The sequence below is a fragment of the Vespula vulgaris genome, chromosome 1 (assembly GCF_905475345.1).
Source record: "Vespula vulgaris chromosome 1, iyVesVulg1.1, whole genome shotgun sequence".
Taxonomy (NCBI): Eukaryota; Metazoa; Arthropoda; class Insecta; order Hymenoptera; family Vespidae; genus Vespula; species Vespula vulgaris.
In genome coordinates this window covers 15,802,096-15,820,840 of record NC_066586.1, presented here as the reverse complement: position 1 = coordinate 15,820,840, position 18,745 = coordinate 15,802,096, and the positions used below count along the sequence as shown (strand labels likewise).

General features: G+C 34.5%; 1 protein-coding gene across 6 annotated transcripts in view; it reads left to right on the top strand.

The window, feature by feature from the left end:
* The window catches only part of LOC127062294 (neogenin), a 30,147-nt gene that overhangs the window by 7,320 nt on the left and 4,082 nt on the right, over positions 1–18,745 (top strand). Inside the window, exons 3-27 of one of the 6 annotated variants that reach the window (XM_050990231.1) lie at positions 9,552–9,720; positions 9,908–10,047; positions 10,210–10,377; positions 10,464–10,586; positions 10,682–10,844; positions 11,009–11,136; positions 11,227–11,386; positions 11,719–11,834; positions 12,253–12,658; positions 12,742–12,886; positions 13,022–13,150; positions 13,240–13,446; positions 13,637–13,928; positions 14,015–14,173; positions 14,304–14,509; positions 14,629–14,784; positions 14,867–15,029; positions 15,104–15,298; positions 16,552–16,590; positions 16,930–17,062; positions 17,146–17,378; positions 17,677–17,781; positions 18,001–18,212; positions 18,324–18,534; positions 18,606–18,745. In XM_050990231.1, the coding sequence (XP_050846188.1) occupies positions 9,552–9,720; positions 9,908–10,047; positions 10,210–10,377; positions 10,464–10,586; positions 10,682–10,844; positions 11,009–11,136; positions 11,227–11,386; positions 11,719–11,834; positions 12,253–12,658; positions 12,742–12,886; positions 13,022–13,150; positions 13,240–13,446; positions 13,637–13,928; positions 14,015–14,173; positions 14,304–14,509; positions 14,629–14,784; positions 14,867–15,029; positions 15,104–15,298; positions 16,552–16,590; positions 16,930–17,062; positions 17,146–17,378; positions 17,677–17,781; positions 18,001–18,212; positions 18,324–18,534; positions 18,606–18,745 (4,298 nt within the window). The remainder of the gene's footprint in view (positions 1–9,551; positions 9,721–9,907; positions 10,048–10,209; positions 10,378–10,463; positions 10,587–10,681; positions 10,845–11,008; positions 11,137–11,226; positions 11,387–11,718; positions 11,835–12,252; positions 12,659–12,741; positions 12,887–13,021; positions 13,151–13,239; positions 13,447–13,636; positions 13,929–14,014; positions 14,174–14,303; positions 14,510–14,628; positions 14,785–14,866; positions 15,030–15,103; positions 15,299–16,551; positions 16,591–16,929; positions 17,063–17,145; positions 17,379–17,676; positions 17,782–18,000; positions 18,213–18,323; positions 18,535–18,605) is intronic. The other 5 variants (XM_050990242.1, XM_050990281.1, XM_050990252.1 and 2 more) reach the window with 5 other exon arrangements.

Sequence of the window (18,745 nt, the reverse complement as noted above, 5' to 3'; positions counted from 1 at the left end):
TTTCCATGTACATGCTTTTACACACATTTTTACGGATAATTTGATCGATCGTACGTTCATCACGTCCAATAGATTTGATGAAGTATCATCTATCCGGCAGGAATATCGTATGTATGTATGTGATATATATCTACATATATATATACACATATACACACACATATATATGGACTCTTGTATGGATGATATACCGCCATTCGCGTTCCTCCCCTTTGCGCTCGTAAGTCCGATTTATGCGAATACGGAGGCTATCGCGTTCTGTTCGTCGAGCGTGAATCAAAAGAAGACTACAGTAGTAAATGAGTTAAAAGCGCGATATACATACACACACACATACATATATACATACATATATATACATATACGAATTAAGTTCACCGAAATCGCAGCGGAAAAGGACGAAGCGTTTCGCATCGTGAAGCGTCCTTTACAATTAATTACAAATGCCGTCATGAGTGTGTCAGATGATCGAGGGAAACGCGAATAGCAGGAATTACGAATCATTAGAGATCCGATAATCGTTAGATAATTTTTAGCTGTAATTATATCTCGTACGATAGACGTTGTTGATAGAAAGAGAGGAGGAGAGAAAGAGAGAGAGAGAGAGAGAGAGAAAAGAAAGAAAAAAAAAATCAAAAGATAATTCTGAACGAAGAATTGGCAGAGCTATTCGTTAAGTTGGCAGTAAAGGAAGAATTTGAAAAGCTGCTCTCTTTCCCTTTTTTTGAATAGAGCGAGAATAAAGAAAGAAGAGGGAGAGACGAAGGAAGAGGGTTGAATCGGATAGAGTTCGTCGATCCAATTAGATTGTTTTTCGCGGCGTACAATAATTAACATCAACGGTTCTTCTTCGCGTCTCTTCACTCCCATGGAGCTTCGTGAAAAAAGGAAAAGAAAAAAGAACTAAAAGTTCTTTGTAGGAACGGAAGAAGGCGTTCATTTGAATGAAAGGAAATGAGAAAGAAACCGAACCTCTTGGAATCGCGTTTTCCCTCTTTCTCTCTCTTTCTACTTTACTTTTTTATTGATCGCCGATAAAAGGTCTCTCTACGTTCGATAGTTGCACTCGACATGAATAATCTTCGACTTATTACGGTGTATTAAATGTTTCTCGATAAATTTTTATGATTTTCATATACATGTGTCGTCGTCGTGTGTTACATTACTCGGATATGATGATTTCTTTACGTAAGATACATATATATATATATATATATTAATAAAGATATTACGTAAGATATATATATATATATATATATGCGCCATTGTGAAATTTCCCGAAGGAAATTATTATAATGTTCAAAGCGGAAGGAAGGAGGACGAAGAGTAACTATTTTAGCCCTGTTCTAATTTTCTTTAGCTCTCTCTTTCTCTCTCTCTCTCTCTCTCTCTCTCTATCTCTCTCTCCCTCTAATGTAATTTTAATATACACGAACGTTATTACTCGCTAACTCCTCACACGCGAGTAAAATCGAGTGCCGTGCGTTGGAGTTAATTGGACGCTTTCAAGCAAGCCGAAGGTGCTCCAGACGTTCTTTATTAGACGTTCGAACTAGGCACGTTCTCTACTATAGAAACTAACGACAAAGGATTTCGCAACAAAAGGTGCGAATTTCGTACGGGAAACACCTCGAATAAAGTTCGTCTGATTTTTAACAATAAAATAAAAACTATATATATATGTGTGTGCGTGGTACAACATACAAGATCATTGGTTTTTCATCAAGTCGATATCGCGAGCTCGTTTTTCGCTAGACACCCCGTAGATCCGGTATGCCTGCCGTCGGTGTCTAAGCGCGTACCTTGCCTTCCTTCACGGTCTGTTCGTCACATGTCGAGTACTTTTACCGCGTTTTTTCAACATTCTCCTTCTTTCCCTTACCGACTTCCATGGGTACGCGCGCCCGTGCGCGAAACTTACATATTAATCAACACGTCGATGTTAGAAGGTAGGCGAGGGGGAGGGAAAGGGAAAAAAGAAAAAGAAAAGAAAAGAAAACACAAAACGCATTTGTTCGAAATTTATCGTCACGTAAAATTTCATTTTTGCTTGGACGGTGATCTCTTTGATCGTTAACTAGTATATATATTATTGTAATTTACTACACCCTTTCGCGATATGTAATTTTAAATGAACTTCCTCGTGGATCAAGCATTTCTCTTTTTTTTATTTTTCTGTTTTTTTTTTTGCTTCCCTTATTTATACGATAAAAAAGAAGAAATGCTTTTGTATCTATAAGTAAACTCGCTAAGTGATTTTATCGATCGATTCTCGAACATGTTCACATATGGAAACGTAAAAATTCTATATCTCGTTCATATTTAACGATAAACTGGGAGATCTTGTGTCGTGTCGCGTCGCGTCGTGTCGCGTCGCGTCGCGTTGCGTCGCGTCGTGTTGTCTCGGTAGCGAATAAAAATTCTCCAAACGCTCTTGGAACGTTCCAAGAGGACGATGGTTATCCAAACGACGATCGTGTTTCGAAAGGTATACGAACTGTATACATATACTACATGTATGTATGCATGTTGTCTATATAGAGTTAGAGTAGAGTACGACGAGAGACGAAAGGACTTTGCTCTAAATTTATGGGAAAAGTCGAGAAGAAGAAGTAGAAGTAGAAGAAAAAGAGGAAGAAGTTTCTTCAACGGTAATCGCTTTGGCTACCAAGTACGTGCTATGCCACCATTTTTGCACTCTTTCCGTGTAAATAACAAACATCGATGTTCGATAAGGAATCTTGTCTGCATGGAAACCGATCCGATACATCTATCGTACCTGATAACACTACGAGTATATTGAGGCGAACGTAGTAAGAAATAAAAAAAAAATTAATCAAAAACATTAAGAAAAAGAGGAAGAAATAATGAAGATGGAAGCCTATTTTAGAGTGTAAAACATAAAAAAAAAAGAGAGAGAAAAGAATAAAAAGAAAAAGAAGAAATAAAGAATGGAGGTTTCGTGTTTTGCGGTGTAAAAAATTAAAAAAAAGAAAAATAAAACTAAAAATGATAAGAAAAAATGAAGATGGGAGTTTCGTATTTCCCGGTGTAAAAAATTAAAAAAAAAAAATTATAAAAGAATAAAAATGAAGATGGAGGCTTCGCATTTCGCGGTTTAAAAAATTAAAGAAAAAAAAAATAAAAGAAAGGAGAAGAAATAAAGAGATGGAAGTTTCGTATTTCACTGTATAAAAAATTAAAGAAAAAATGAAAATAGAAAACATAAAAAAAGAGGAAGAAATAAAGATGGAATAATCGTATTTCAGGATATTCTAGGATCAACCGCGATATAACACTTGAGATTTAAACGAACCCGAAGTGTTCTCTGTTCTCTGTTCTCTTCTTCTACTTATGAAATTATTCACGGATCTCGATTCGATAGCTGCTAACTCTCCTTCTCTCTATCTCAATTATGCTTGTTAATTTATCTCGATCGTGAGAACGATAATGAACCTTCCTACGTCGTCTACCTAAATCCAACCTCATCGTTACCATACCGTTGACTATTTTTAGTTTCTCTCGAGGAGAATGGGAGAAGATGCAAAACGGAGATAACGCGTTTACATGAACCCATCAGTAGAGTAACGAGAAAAGGTAGTAATCTATATAGGGACAGAATTTCTTCGACGAAACCGACGAAGGATTCTATTTTTATTTCTTATCGGAGAAATGCGTCTGTCGTGTATGTAGATACGTAAGTATGTATATATATATATATATATATATATATATTTATTTATTTGTATATATATGTGTATATATATACATACATATACATATATATATTCGTATATGAACACAGTACGATCTCGAATCGACGATGGTTTGATGACTGACTGGGACATTGACATTGAAAAAAAAGTGCGACACGAAAGACACTTACGTGTCTTTGAAAACTTATACATACATACATACATACATACATACATACATACATACATACATACATACATACATACATACACACATACATACACACATACATATATACATTAAGTATCTGATCTAACCACTTATCCTACGTTCGAATTATTTGATTGACACTCCAAATAGACATTTGAATGTGCAATCGAATCTATAACAAATCTAACGAGCATCGCGATTGGTCTGAAACGTATAGTAGGATTGTTAGTGGGTATAAAAGAGGGGGAAACTGAACGAGTTGGTTGGTGGAGAAGAAAGCATAGTAAGGTTTCCTTTTCTTTCTTTCTTTTTTTTTTTTTTTTGGTTTTGTTTCTCGAAACACCCGTTGGATCGAGAAGGTGCAGTGGTTGTCCCGCGCCAGATTTAAACCAGTATACATGCCGTATAATGCTTCTCCCCGTGATCTATTCTCGTATGCAGCGTGCGGTAGGTTGCTTGTTCGCACTCGTAAATCAAACGGGCCGACGTGCCTAACGTTTATTTTCCTTTTCGCCGACGGGAGTCGGCGTCGCGGCGCTATCGAGCGCCGAATTCTCTACGCGTTTCTTCCGTTCCTTTTTCAGTTTCTCTTTCTCTCTTCTGCTGCATGTTATGTGCGTATATATCTGTTTCTGTCTTTCTCTCTTTTATTCTTCGTTTCCTTCCTTCCTTCCTTCCTTCCTTCCTTCCGTTCGGTCATATTCTCTCTCTTTCTCTTTCCGTTTCCACTACCCCTCCTTCTCCATTCCAGTCATTCTCATCTCGTCTCATTCTCCTTCACTTTCTTCTGCTCGATGGACCTCAACGGTTATGGCGATCCACGCTCTCTTCTTCGCCAGCGAAGCGTTCATAGAGGACGACAGATACATTCCGTGAACTTGGGGGAGGGAGCACAAAGGTCGTGAGAAGGATGGAGAGAGGAGAGTTGCACTCGATGCACATTACATATATATATACACACACACACATACATATATATATATATATAGGTATATACACTTTCTCAATGTAAGACTCACGTAAAACCGACTCTCTCCAAACTCCTCCACCTTCACCTCCTCCTCTTCCTCTTCCTCTTTAAAGGCTTAACGTGTCTCCTTCAAACTTCTTCGATGAGAACTATTCTTTCTCTATCTCTATTCTTCGATTTCTCTCTCTCTCTCTCTCTATCTTTTTTATTTCTATAAGAGAGGTTAACACTCTGTAACCTGTCATGCAACTTTAGTCGAACAAGCTTATATTTCTGTATTCTCTATGTTCAATAGCATTTAATCGACAGGAAGTTAATTGTTACTTCGCGTGCGAAATTTTTCTTTGTCCTTTTTTTTTCTGTTTTCTTTTTAAAAATCATATTTATGTTTAACTTATGTACATTAATACAATTATATTAGTACAAAGAAGTTAGATATAATTTATATTTAAAAAGTAGTGTGATTATACTTATTATTAATTAATTAATGCAATTATGTCATAGTAATTCTATATTGCAATAACTTTTATTATTAAATATAAAACATACTATAACTTTTATTATACATAATTTTTGTAGAAGCAAGAGAAAAATAGATCGTCAGTTAATTATCAAAAATTAATTTTAAAAAATATCAATTATTAAGATTATTTTTTTCTGCGAAACAATCGATTCAGATTGATTTGCGAAAATATCCTTTTTTTTTTTTAAATATCACTAGTCTAGTCATTTTTTTCTGAAAGATTATATTCCGTGCATCAAAAGAGCGATAGAAAAATTTCATTTCAATGCTGGTTGGTTATTATAAGGCTTGAGCGCAGAAACCGAAATTACTTAGAACCGTCGATAATTAATTGGTTTTCATCGATTGAAATTTGAACTGACTGGTGCAGAAAGAAACGCCATTTTGTGGAAGGGGAGGCGTATCGGTGAATAAATGGACGGACAGGCGGATGGACGTAAGTAACTACTTTGCAAAATGTCTGCCGTTCATTCCTTTGGCCGGATTATACCGTTATCATAGAGAAACACGCGTTGTAATGCATCTTGCGAGAGAGTGCTTCTCTCTCTCTCTCTCTCTCTCTCTCTCTCTCTCTCTCTCTCGGCTTTTATTTCCTTCTTTGGTTTTCGCGGCTGCCTTTCTATCCGCCTTCTATCGTTCTCGTCGATACGTGACTTTCACACGGAATCCATTAAATATTGGCTCACTTGAAAAATTCCTATCAATTTCTAATGAATTTATTTATAATTTACAAATTAATATTTATAATTTATATCTATTATTTATAATTGTTTATAATTATATTTTTGTTTCTTTTTTTTCTTGTTTAGATGAAAAGAATAGGATTATTAATTATTAATGAATTTATTTCTAATTTATTTGTAATCTTATATATATATTTTTTCTTTTATCTTAATACAAAAATTGGAATAAGCTTTGTGTAGAATTATATTTTGATCGATCATAAGTAGTCTTTCCTCTTGTGCTAGTACTCGGTTATCATCCAACGCAAGCTCACTTCATCTCTTTTACTCTATCTCTATCTATTTGTATCTCTCTTTCTCTCTATCTCTATCTATTTGTATCTCTCTTTCTCCCTCTCTTTCTCCCTCTTTCTCTTTCACACGCAAGGCTCACGGCAAAGGTGACAGACCACCGTGAGCGCGAAACTGTAACCCAATAACCGGGGCCAGTGCTTCTCAGTTACGGCTAGAGTTTCGCCTATGTATGTACATACATATACTACTTTTCATTATCTTGATCCTAGGAAAAGTAATCGTTCGAGCACGTAACGCAAACTCGAGAGTCTTCTACCAATCTCCCTCCCCAACCTCCTCATCCTCTTTCTTACTCACGATAATTAACAAATTTATCTCACTCGGTCGACGTATTCTCGAATGAGTAAGATCGAACGTTTCTCGTAATTCTCCTGTCGTAAAATAAAACGGAGATACGAGTGATCACATTCATTTATTTACCTTTTTTTTTCTTGCTTTTCTTCTCTCTTTCTTGTCTACACATCTTTATCAAAAGATATATATGTATATATATCTATTCTTAGTTCGAGGAAAACCACTTGAGATATTTGAAATCTAGTTCTATCTACCGATAGGCGAGATCAATGAAAAACTGAGAATCACTGGGCTTGGCCTAACCTTCATCACCTATCGGCAATATTCGATCGCTCCAACCAACTACACCCAGATGTACAACGTACGTATGTGTGTGTTTGTGTATCCCTTCGCAGAAAGCAGCAGACCCCGACGTCGATAATGTTCTCTTCATTTGGTTTCATATTCGTAGTATATCGGTAAAGCGAAACGTGTTACAGTTACCGAGTACCAATTAATTACTCAAGAACGGCGAAAAACTATCGAGTAACCAATACACGTACGTCGTACGTTGAGTAAACACCAATAAGAAGAAGGAGCGATATGCGATCGAGCGTAGCAAAGTGCAAACCGGCCTTTAGGCGTAGTAATCCTCCTTCCACCCCCCTCCCCCTCGGCATCTCGATGTCGTTCACGCGCCATTTTGAAAACTTTTCGAATACCTTCAGGGCAGTTTTTTTTTGTTTCTCTAACGCGAATATCGCGTCGCTGAGATATATCCAAGAGAAAATCAGAAATTTTCCAACAAAGAAAAAAGAGAAAAACAAGAAAGAAAAGAGAAGAAACGGAGAAAGAATGTCTACGTGCAAATGGAATTCCACGAAGAGAAGGAAGATTAAGACGACGAAGAGGAAGGCCTCGCGGGAATCTCATTGCATAAGAGTGGAATCGAAGGAACGTCCTCTTTTAGAAAAAGAAAGAAAAAAGAAAGAAAGAAAAAACTGTCAGCATTATTGGCTTTCGAGGTAATTCATCGACGTGCCAACGACGTAGTTAATCGTTTAAATGCTTCGAGTACTGATAGTTTTCTTTTTCTCTTTCTCTCTCTCTCTCTTTTTTTTTCTTATTAAGATACATCGATCGATCACACGTTGACCCTCCTATCCTCCGATAATGAGTGAAATCATCTAGAAGTATCGTTTCACTTCGATATCGTTCGAAGTTTCACGTGTGTTGCATCTCGAGTTAATTTCGTTGTCTACTTCTATTACGATTGGTCAGCATCAAAGCGTACAGTTACATTCTACGTAAGAGATTTTTTTTTGTTATATTATCCTTTCTTTTCTCAGATACTTTTTGATTCGAATTCATGTTAAACGTTTACATATATATATACGTATGTACATATGTATATATGATACATATATATACATATGTATCATCTTCTATATACTTGTATCATTTAACCATCTTGATCATTTTCTACGGTTTTTAACGTTTCTAATCGTTCCAAGCATCGGCTTGTGGACTCTTTAATCTCCCCTACTCTGACAGCCATTGTATCGAGAAAAATACGTCCGGCCTTTAAAGGGAGAGAAGAGCCTCAAGACAAGGAATTATGTTCTCCCACAATCTCTCGCATCGTACACCATAAAACTGTCCCCGAAAGAACTGCTCCTCTTCGTCTCTCTCTCTCTCTCTCTCTCTCTCTCTCTCTCTCTCTCTCTCTCTCTCTCTCTCTCTCTCTCTCTCTCTCTTTTCTCTTTCTTTCTGTTTCTTTCTTTTTTTTTCTATCACTATACGGTGACCAATTCACGAACGTCGTTGAATTGTCTTGTATCTTCGTAACGATCGTCGCGTAGGAAGAAATAGAGAAATAGAGAGATAAACTTTATTGATATACTCGACATAAAAGAGCAATAAAAACAAAATTAATGTTTAGAGGTTATGTAAAAATTGTCATTAAAAATAGTCAACCGATTAGGACTGATATTAAAATTGATATTGTAATTAAGAGATAGAAAATATTTAAATATATACATTTTGAAGATACACACACGCACATATGCGCACATGCAGAATGGTGTGGAAGTTCTTTAAAAAAATTAACCTAAAAAGTCTCGAAAATCGATTTTTTAAATGAATTAACTAATTTTGATCTCTTCTATATATATTCAAGATGCATGTATTTTAATATCTCCTATCTTCTAATTGTAATTTTAGTTCGTAATATCTATCTGCAAACACACACACAAACACACACACAAACACACACACACACACGAGTGAGAAAGAAAGAAAAAACAGGAGAGAAAATTCAGGCATTAGAATGGTCTAGCTAAAGAAACGGGCAGAAGGGTGGCGTCGCTATAGGGTCGTCGGCCCTTTGTTTGTCGTCTCATCCCCTTCGTAGACTACAACTACTCGACAAAGGCAGCTCTCTACACGTACGCCCCTGACACTTTATCCGCCTACACGTGCGTGCGTCCCTGCGTTCGAATAGGTCACGAAACACACGTCTACGAAATTCGATAGTAGTACGTTGGTGTGTTGCTTCTCTTCTAACGGGTGTCCAGCATGCTCGTTAAAATTCTCCTCCCTTATGGGACATTTGTCGAGATATATAGAAAGACCCTATAAAATTTCCTTCATCCCCCACCCACTACCCTCTCACCCTGCTACCATTCAATTATAGGTATAGGGTGAGTTAAGGAATTATCGTCAGGTGAAAGAATGTTTTATTTATTGATTTATCAGACGTAATGATTATACAATTGTTGAGTCATCCACAACACATATGTATTGTTTTATATATATATATATTTTTTATCTGTTTTTACAGGAGTAAACGGCGGAGGATTGTATTTCACCATTGAGCCACAGGATGTTGTAGTAGAGCAAGGAGGATCCGCCAGATTGGATTGCGAAGCGAAAAGTATTTTTGGTCAGCCAACGATACAGTGGCGAACGGACGATGGCACGCCGATTAATTTTATCGGGGAAAACTATCGGTAAACTATTAACTCAACTCGACGAGCATGCTCGTTCATCTTCGAGCATCCTCTCTTCTTTCTTCTCCCCTTCCTTCCTCCCACTCTAGCTACCTCCCTCTCACCCTTCTTTCTACCCAACTCCTATCCGATGCTCCGAATCTATCTTCTTCGTTCTCTTATTTCTTGTCGTTATTTCTTTGTGTAGATCGCAGCTAGCAAATGGATCCTTGTACATAAATAGCGTATACGCCGGTAGTTCAGAATTAACTGGAAGCTATCAATGCCTAGCATCCGTGGATGATGTTGGAGCTATTGTTTCTCGAACTGCAACGATCAAACTTGCAAGTTAGTAAATGATATATTTATTTATTTATTTATTTATTTGAAGATATTTAATTTAATTACTTTTTTCTTTTTTTCCTTAAAAATATTCAATACGTAAAAATTTCGATAAATCGTATATCGATTCGATACCAGAATTCGATTGAAATATTTCAATATTTATAGGTTTGCCTGGTTTTGAGAAAGAACCCCAAGATACTATGGTTTATCCAGGACAAATAGCCTATTTGAGTTGCACACTTCCGGCCTCATCTAGCTTATTAAAAATACAATGGCTCAAGGACGAACGGCCTATGGTACTCGACGAAAATCGTATGACAATTATGCCGTCAGGTATAACAAATCTGATAGATTATCGAAAGAAAAAGTAAAAGAAGAAAATGTCGGATCCAAAGAAGCATCGTGATATTGTTTTACAGGTGCTTTGGAGATAGACGATGTTCAGATTCAGGATGTCGGATCGTATAGATGTAATGCAAGTGGTTATGGACAGTACCGTTTAAGTAACAAAGCGCAATTAGGGCTGTTAACTAGCGACATCGGTTAGTTTGTCATACTTATTGTCGGAAAAACTTCATTTATTGTTTACTTTGACGAACGTTTACTTTAAAGTTTCATCGTTGCTTTTATTTAACAGACCAAGGATCCTCTCCGCCAATTTTTATTGCGCAACCTTCGCAACAAGTAGCCGTTGAAGGTTCCACCGTTACTTTGGAATGCGCTGCTAATGGCTATCCTAAACCTACAATTTTTTGGCTCAAAGATGGAGTGTCTATAGACTTAGGATCGTTCGACTCTAGGTACGACGTGAAATTATATTTGAAAGAATTGTTCCAGTCTAATGTTTACATTTTTTTCTGTTTTCTTTTTATTTTTTTCTCTTTCTCCCTCTCCCTCTCTTTCTCTCTTTCTCTCTTTCTCTCTCTCTCTCTCTTTCTCTTTCTCTCTCTCTCTCTCTCTGCAGGTATCGTAAAATAGCCGCGTCGAGTCTAATGATCACTGATCTTAAAGAAGCAGACCATGGCTCGTATCAATGTCGTGCCGAAAATGAGGTTGAAACGTTAGATTCTGTTGCCGAGATCATAGTTCAAGGTTATTTACAATATATATATATCCATTTTCGCATAATTTTCTCAAATGTATTCTTAATTTCTTAAACTTTATTCCGAATACGCAATTTAGTTCCACCAAAGTTTATAAAGAAACCGGAAGATAAGGTCGCCAGTGAAAGTCAAGACTTAGAATTTGAATGTGAGATTTATGGAAAACCAGAACCAAAAGTAACGTGGTTGAAAAATGGAGAACGAATTACCGTTAACGAATATTGGCAAATAATTAATGGGTATGGATTGTAGATTTTATACACACACGCGTATGCGTGCGCGCGATGGGCCAAAAGTTCTTAGGTGTTTTTAAAAATTCATTAATTACTCCCTTTGGAGACTTTTTAGGCTATTTTTATTGTCTTTTTTTCAAATTATGAAACTATAAGTCTAGCTACATTTTTATATTCTGAAACGAAAAATTAATCTAGAAGGTCTAGAGAAAGAATAATTAATTTTTAGAATCAGCTAAGAACTTTACGTCTGTCTACTATAAATAAAAATATAGATACTCGTCAACATTGTACGTGTAACATAATATTGATTTTTTTTTTTTCAATATAATTTACAGTAACAATCTTAGAATCAATGGCCTTCTTGCGATAGACGCTGGAATATTTCAGTGCATAGGAATAAATCCTGCTGGTAGTGTCCAAGCCTCGGCTCGACTTACGATTAATCAACCTAGTAAGTTTTCATACCTTGTATCATAGAAAAATAATATTCTTTCCTATTTCTATATTCGTTTTATATATCTATATATATATTTTTTTTATTTCTTATCATAGTCGATAAATTTATTAATTTTATAATTTCTCAATTATAAATTATTTATACACAACGATATATACGGAATTTACATAAAGTCCATTTAATTACTATATTGTAATTATTGTTTGTGTTATCTGACTTTATGTGACAACTGTATATATGATTTATTTCATTTCGTCAAATTAAAATTCATTTATTTTTATTTGTGAATTTAATTTTATCTCTTTTCTTTCTTTTTTTTTCTTTCTTTCTTTCTTTCTTTTTTTTTTTCTTTCTTTCTTTCACCCATAACGTTTCCTCCTTAACTGTGCTGCATGCTAACGAACGTATGAAGAAAAAACAACCGCTCAGAAAGCAACGACTCCAAAGTCCGTCCCAAAAAAAAAATTATTGTATCGTCCTTTGTATAATAAAACATGGCAGCATCCCAGTACACTTTTAGGACACACATTATCGGCATTTACGCCAAATCCTCCGTTATCGATCAGTCCTTCCGATGATCCAGCCGATCTTCCAGGATCGGTCAAATATCCTAGCTCCCTTTACGACCCAGATACCCATTTTGTAGATGATACAGAAAGCATCGAGTCGATCGAAGGCAGCGTACCGTCTGCGCCTAGAAATTTGAGTCTCATCATCGTTACTGCAAGATTCGTCACGTTACGTTGGCAAGAACCGGAAAACACGAACGGCGATATTTTAAATTATTACATTTATTACAAACAGGAAGGTGTACAAAGGTAATTCTTCATAAATTCTAATCGTATTTCTTAATGTTGAGAAGATAATATCGAGATAAAAAAAAGGCGATATATGTTGATAGAGAACGTGTTGTCAACACTCAAAAATTAGAGGCAATGATATCAAGCTTACAACCAAGTATGATTTATCAGTTTCGAATAGTTGCTCAAAATTCAAGAGGTCCTGGTGCTTCCAGTGAAGTATTACAAGTGACCACTCAGTCTGAGGTAATATATATCTCTCTCTCTTTTTTTGTTTTTTCATTTCGGTTTCATAGATAAAAGTTGTATGTATGTATGTCTGTACGTATGTACATAATTTCATATCTCTTGTATATATTTATATTTAATTAAATTTAACAGGCAAATGTCCCAGGACCACCAATGAATTTAGAAGGCCACGCAACTAGTAGTGCAAGCATTGCTTTGTCGTGGGACGAACCGCAAGTTATTAACGGACGTATTTCTAAATATATTGTCACATATACAGAGGTAGATAATCGTTCTATTATTATACCTTCGTTTCTCATTTAAATTAAGGATATATCTATTGCTATAATTTTTATTTTCTCGATCTTTAGGGAGATGTCGAGGAAAGAACGCGTGAAACCACAAGTACAACGTACGAATTGGTAGATCTCGTGCCTTATACAGAATACAGTATTAGAGTTCAAGCTGTCAATGAAAATGGTCCTGGTGCATATACTAGAGATATTCTAGTTCGAACACACAGTGCTCAACCTACACAACCACCCCATAATGTTACATTAGAAGCAGCTAGTTCAACTGTATGCATGTCATGTTAATAATTATTATTAATTATAATCATTTACAGAGTAGTGACAAAATATTGTCACTGTATTGTTAAAATATTGTTAATGTATTTATACATATATTTATACATAATATTTATATATTATATATTTTATATATATATATATATATATATATATATATATATATATATATATGCCTTAGAGTATTATTGTAAGATGGGAACCACCATTGGATGGTCAAAATGGTATTATCACCGGTTATAAAATCCGATATCGTCGACACGATCGTCGTTTCTCACCAAACTCAGTTACAACCGAAGGAAATCAACGTTTATACGTGATTACTGGCCTCGAAAAGCATGTCATATATCAAGTTCGAATGTGTGCCTTAAATGTTAATGGAACTGGACCTTGGACCGAATGGATGACTATAGAAACATATGAGAACGATCTAGACGAGACTAACGTGCCGGGTGCACCTAGTCACATTAGAAGTAATTACATTCTATCTTCGAGCTTTATCTTTAATCATACTTTTTAATTATAGTATTATCACTTTATATACATATATATTTTATAGCAAAATCTATGGCTGATTCTATATCGATTTGGTGGAATCCACCGAAAGATCAGAGTATTAAAGTTAGAGGATATAGAATTGGTTGGGGTAAAGGATATCCTGATGTCGAGGATCAAGTTCTTGATGGAAAACAACGATTTTTTACTATCGAATCTTTAGGTATATATTTATTATAATTCCTTTTAGATATTATATATATATATATATATATATATATATATATATATATTACAATTCTTTTTTAATATAATTTTTTTTATCTGATTTTAATCTTTCATTTTTATAACAGAACCTACAACGGAATACGTTATTTCTATAAGAGCAACAAATGAGGCTGGTGAAGGGCAGCCAGCTTATGCAAATGTAAGAACTATAGAACGTTCTGTATCTGAATATGTTGTGCCTTTAATACCACCGGTTGGTCTTAAAGCGATCGTTTTATCGGCAGCTACTGTAGTACTCTATTGGACTGATACAACTCTGCCAAAAAGCCAAGTATGTTTTATTATACTAATATATATTTTTTCTATTTTTTTTTAATTTTTTTTTTTTTTTAGTACATATAATATTCTTTTTAAACTAATTCGATCGATCATTGTGATTATCATTTGCAGTATGTAACAGATAATCGCTATTATGTCGTACGTTACACGTCATATCATCATAGCAGCAATCCTCGTTATAAATATTACAACGCCACTGATTTAAATTGTATGATAAATGATCTAAAACCTAATACACAATACGAATTCACCGTTAAAGTTATCAAGGTATATAAACTATATAAAAGCCTGAAAAAAAAAGCAATAAAGCTTTTTATACGATTTTAATCATAATTAATCGTCCTTATAGGGAAAAAGAGAATCACCGTGGAGTATGGTAGTATTAAATCAAACTCAGGAAGCTGCACCGACTTCTCCACCGAGAGATTTAAGTGTTCATAGTGTTGAAGATCGACCAACTTCAGTAATTTTACGATGGCAACCACCTAAACAGCCAAATGGACCAATCACTGGTTAATAATATTGCATTTAATTATAAATCTAATAGTGTGGTAATTGTGATAATAACAAAATGTTCTATTATCAGGATACATAATCTTTTATTCTACGGATAACAATAAATGGGATCGTGACTGGTTGATCGAAGGTGTGATTGGTGATAAGACAGAATTTGTGATCAAAATGTTACAACCAAGTACAACGTATTATTTCAAGATTCAATCTCGTAATTCCAAAGGATATGGACCATTTTCGACAACGGTTTCGTTTAAAACACCGCAAAGTAAGTTTTTTCTTTTCTTTTTTTTGCGTCAAATGTTTTACTATCAATGGTCTGTTATTGTTTATTTAAAGGAAGTCGTTTAATGTGTTGTTGAGTATTAAATCTGGTCAATGATATACAGTAGCGCTTAAAAATCTTTTGACATTGAGTTTCCACGCATTACTTTGTAAACGTTTTGTAAAAATGTTATGGAGCGACGAAAATAAATTCATTTGATATCTTCTGATGGTATACAGTATGTTCGTCGTTTAAAAAATGAAAGTATAATCCATGATAATCGCTGTAAAACATAGTGAGTGACATGCCATGGTTTATGGATGTTTTTCTGCTAAATTTTTCCTGTTTTATTCCCTGTAGAAGGTACAGTGGATCATTTTATTTATCAGGATATTTTAGAAAAACAAATGATATTATTATGCTCGAAAAAATATGCTGAATATATAGAACTGAATATTTCAATAGGATAACGATCTAAAACATCGATCTAAGCTAATAGAAAAATATTTTACAAAAAGGAAGATTGACATTTTACAGTGATATAGTCAAAGTCCAGACTTAAATCCTATAGAGCACTTGTAGGAGGAATTGAATAGACGTATTAGAACAGAGAATTATTCGAATCAGGATATTCTTTTCAAAGTTTTGCAAAGTGAATATATACAAATTTCACAGGATCAAATAGTGAAATTTATTGAATTCATGCTCAGGAGATGTGAAGCTGTATTATCGGCAAAGGGATGTTTCACTAACTTATAAAAAAATTGTAATCTATTTTCTTCATAAAATTACAACAAGATCGTTAAACATAATAATGTCAAAAGAGTTATGAGCTGTGATGAAATAATTTTTCATTTATATAATATTCATTTAGATTCGTTACGATATATTTCTATTATAAATATGTATTATTATATGCAAATTATAGATTATGGTGCTTAATAGATGCGTAGCATTAACGCAATTGATGTTATGAATAAAAAACTACTTGTGAAAAGACTTTTGAGCGCTACTGTAATTAACTTTGAAATGGTCTTGAAAATAAGTATTCATATGCTGTATGTAAGGTAGTATTTAATTATTACCTTACAAATTCTTTTTTGTCTTCTTCCTTTATCTTTATTCTTATTTTTTTAATTACTATTATTCTTCTATATTTTTTTTTTTCATTTTTTTCTTTTTTGTTCAGTATGTTCTGTTGTTCGTACAAAGGCAATGCATTACTTATGGTGTTTTTAATTTTTTTTCTGTGCTAGGCAATGGCATTGATATCTATGATGAATTGCATGTTCGAGGTAAGATATCGTTATCTCTTCTCTCTAGCTTCCTCTGTTCATTTTCTTATTGATGTAGCATGTTATTCGAATGTAATTTTTGATTGATACGTTATTCGTATATTATTTCGTTTTTATAAGTATATATAGTATATGTATATATGATATATATACACATACACACACACGCACATATGTATATTGATTTATTTAAGTTGATGATATAAATTTTATGCTGCTTCTTACCGGATTTTTTAATATTAGTTATATATATATATAAACAAAAGGAACATTTATTTCAACATAAAAAATTTATTATTACAAATCTTGTATAAAATAAATGTGTAAATGATTTTGCAGATGGCCGTGGTCTATCCAATATATTGATCTACATTATAGTAGGTTGTTCAGTCGTCCTTATTACTGGTGTAGCAGTGGTCGTTGTTGTAATGTGCTGTAAGCGTAATCCAGATTCGCCGGATCGAAAGAAAGGGTAACATTCATTGTTATTAATTATTACGTTATCTTATGACAACGTTAGAGAATGATTGATAATTTTATATTTGTTGGGTGCAGATACATGAAAGATGCGAATCCAAAAACAAATATTAAACCACCGGACTTGTGGATTCATCATGATCAAATGGAACTCAAAGCTCTTGAAAAATCTTCTATCAATGGCGAAGCGTCTACAAGTGGTGTTGCTAGTAATACATTGCCAAGATCAGGAAATCAAGAGTATACTCAAGATAATGTGCATGGAAATTCCAGTTCATTAGACAAGCGCACATATGTACCTAGTTATATGGGTGAGTTTAGATTTTAAATCGAGAGTAACAGGTCATAGTGCACTGTCCAAACAAATATATTTTATTATCTATACGACAAGTGAACTATATGTTATTTAAATTGCGCAAATTCGACATTTCACACGAGGAAACACGATTTTTATGGATTTTTTTTTCTTTTTCTGGGAACATGAATCTTTGTTTCTTGTTTCTTTTTTTTTCTTTCCTTTTTTTTTTATTCGAAGCTAACACAGTAGATTTATTTTTTATCATTATTCTGATTTCGCCATTTGGTTTTGTTTGATTTATTCGATGTTAGGTAACACTGATGAGAAGTGCTCTACCCTGAGCAGACAGCACAGTCGGGGAAGCCACAAACCTAAACTCATAACACTTCCTGTCGACAGTGCACCTGTACATCAGCGTAAGTAGCTTCTAAGCTACTATCATACATATATACATACATACATTTCCATAAGAATTCCTGATAGCATTCGTAAACTTATCGTTCTCTATCATTTTTCTTTTTCTTTTTTATGTATTTTTTATTATCTTTTTTTTTAATTTTTTTTTTTTTTTTTTTTTTTTAAAACACATCCTTCGTTTATCCTATTATGGACAGTGATCTTTTAATTTTTTCCAGCTATAGCAACTGCAACACCAATCGTCAATAGCAGTTTGTCACAACCAACAATCCACAGCACGTGCGCGGATGCTCCTTCGGTGAGACAAAACTATCCACGTACCGTGGCACAATACAGTTTAAGTCGAGCGCACATCACTTTAGAGCCAACACCAGAATCGAGTCCAGATTCTTGTAATATGCCAAGTTCTTACGAACCTCTACAAAGTCAAGTAAGAGACTTAAGAAGTATTTTGTTTTTTTCTTTTTTGTTTTTTAAAGACATAAAATATTATTACTTTATTATACTATTTACCGTATTATTCGATAAAATATTTGTTTAGTTACCATATAGCCAAAGTGGACAGTCATACAGTGGGAGTAGTCAGTATGCTTCCAGTCACTACGGTAGTGGTAACCAGCCTACTAGTAGTGCTACAGCGTTAGATAGTAGTACTAGTAAAAGGCTTCAAGGACATCCATTGAAAAGCTTTAGTGTACCAGCACCTCCTCCGCAATCTGCTCCTTCTACCCCAGCACAGCAGAAACATGGAGGTTGTTTTAATATGCAATAATATTTACATTTAATCGATCTATCAATTTTACACTTATTTAATCGTTTCTAGTATCACAAGTAACTGTAAGACCAACGATGTCTGGTAGTCCATACAAAAAACCTCAAGGGTCTACGTCGCAATTAGCGAAGAATCGACTAGCTTCGGTTTCTAATCCAGCACATACTTCCGAGGAAGTAGAACGATTAAAG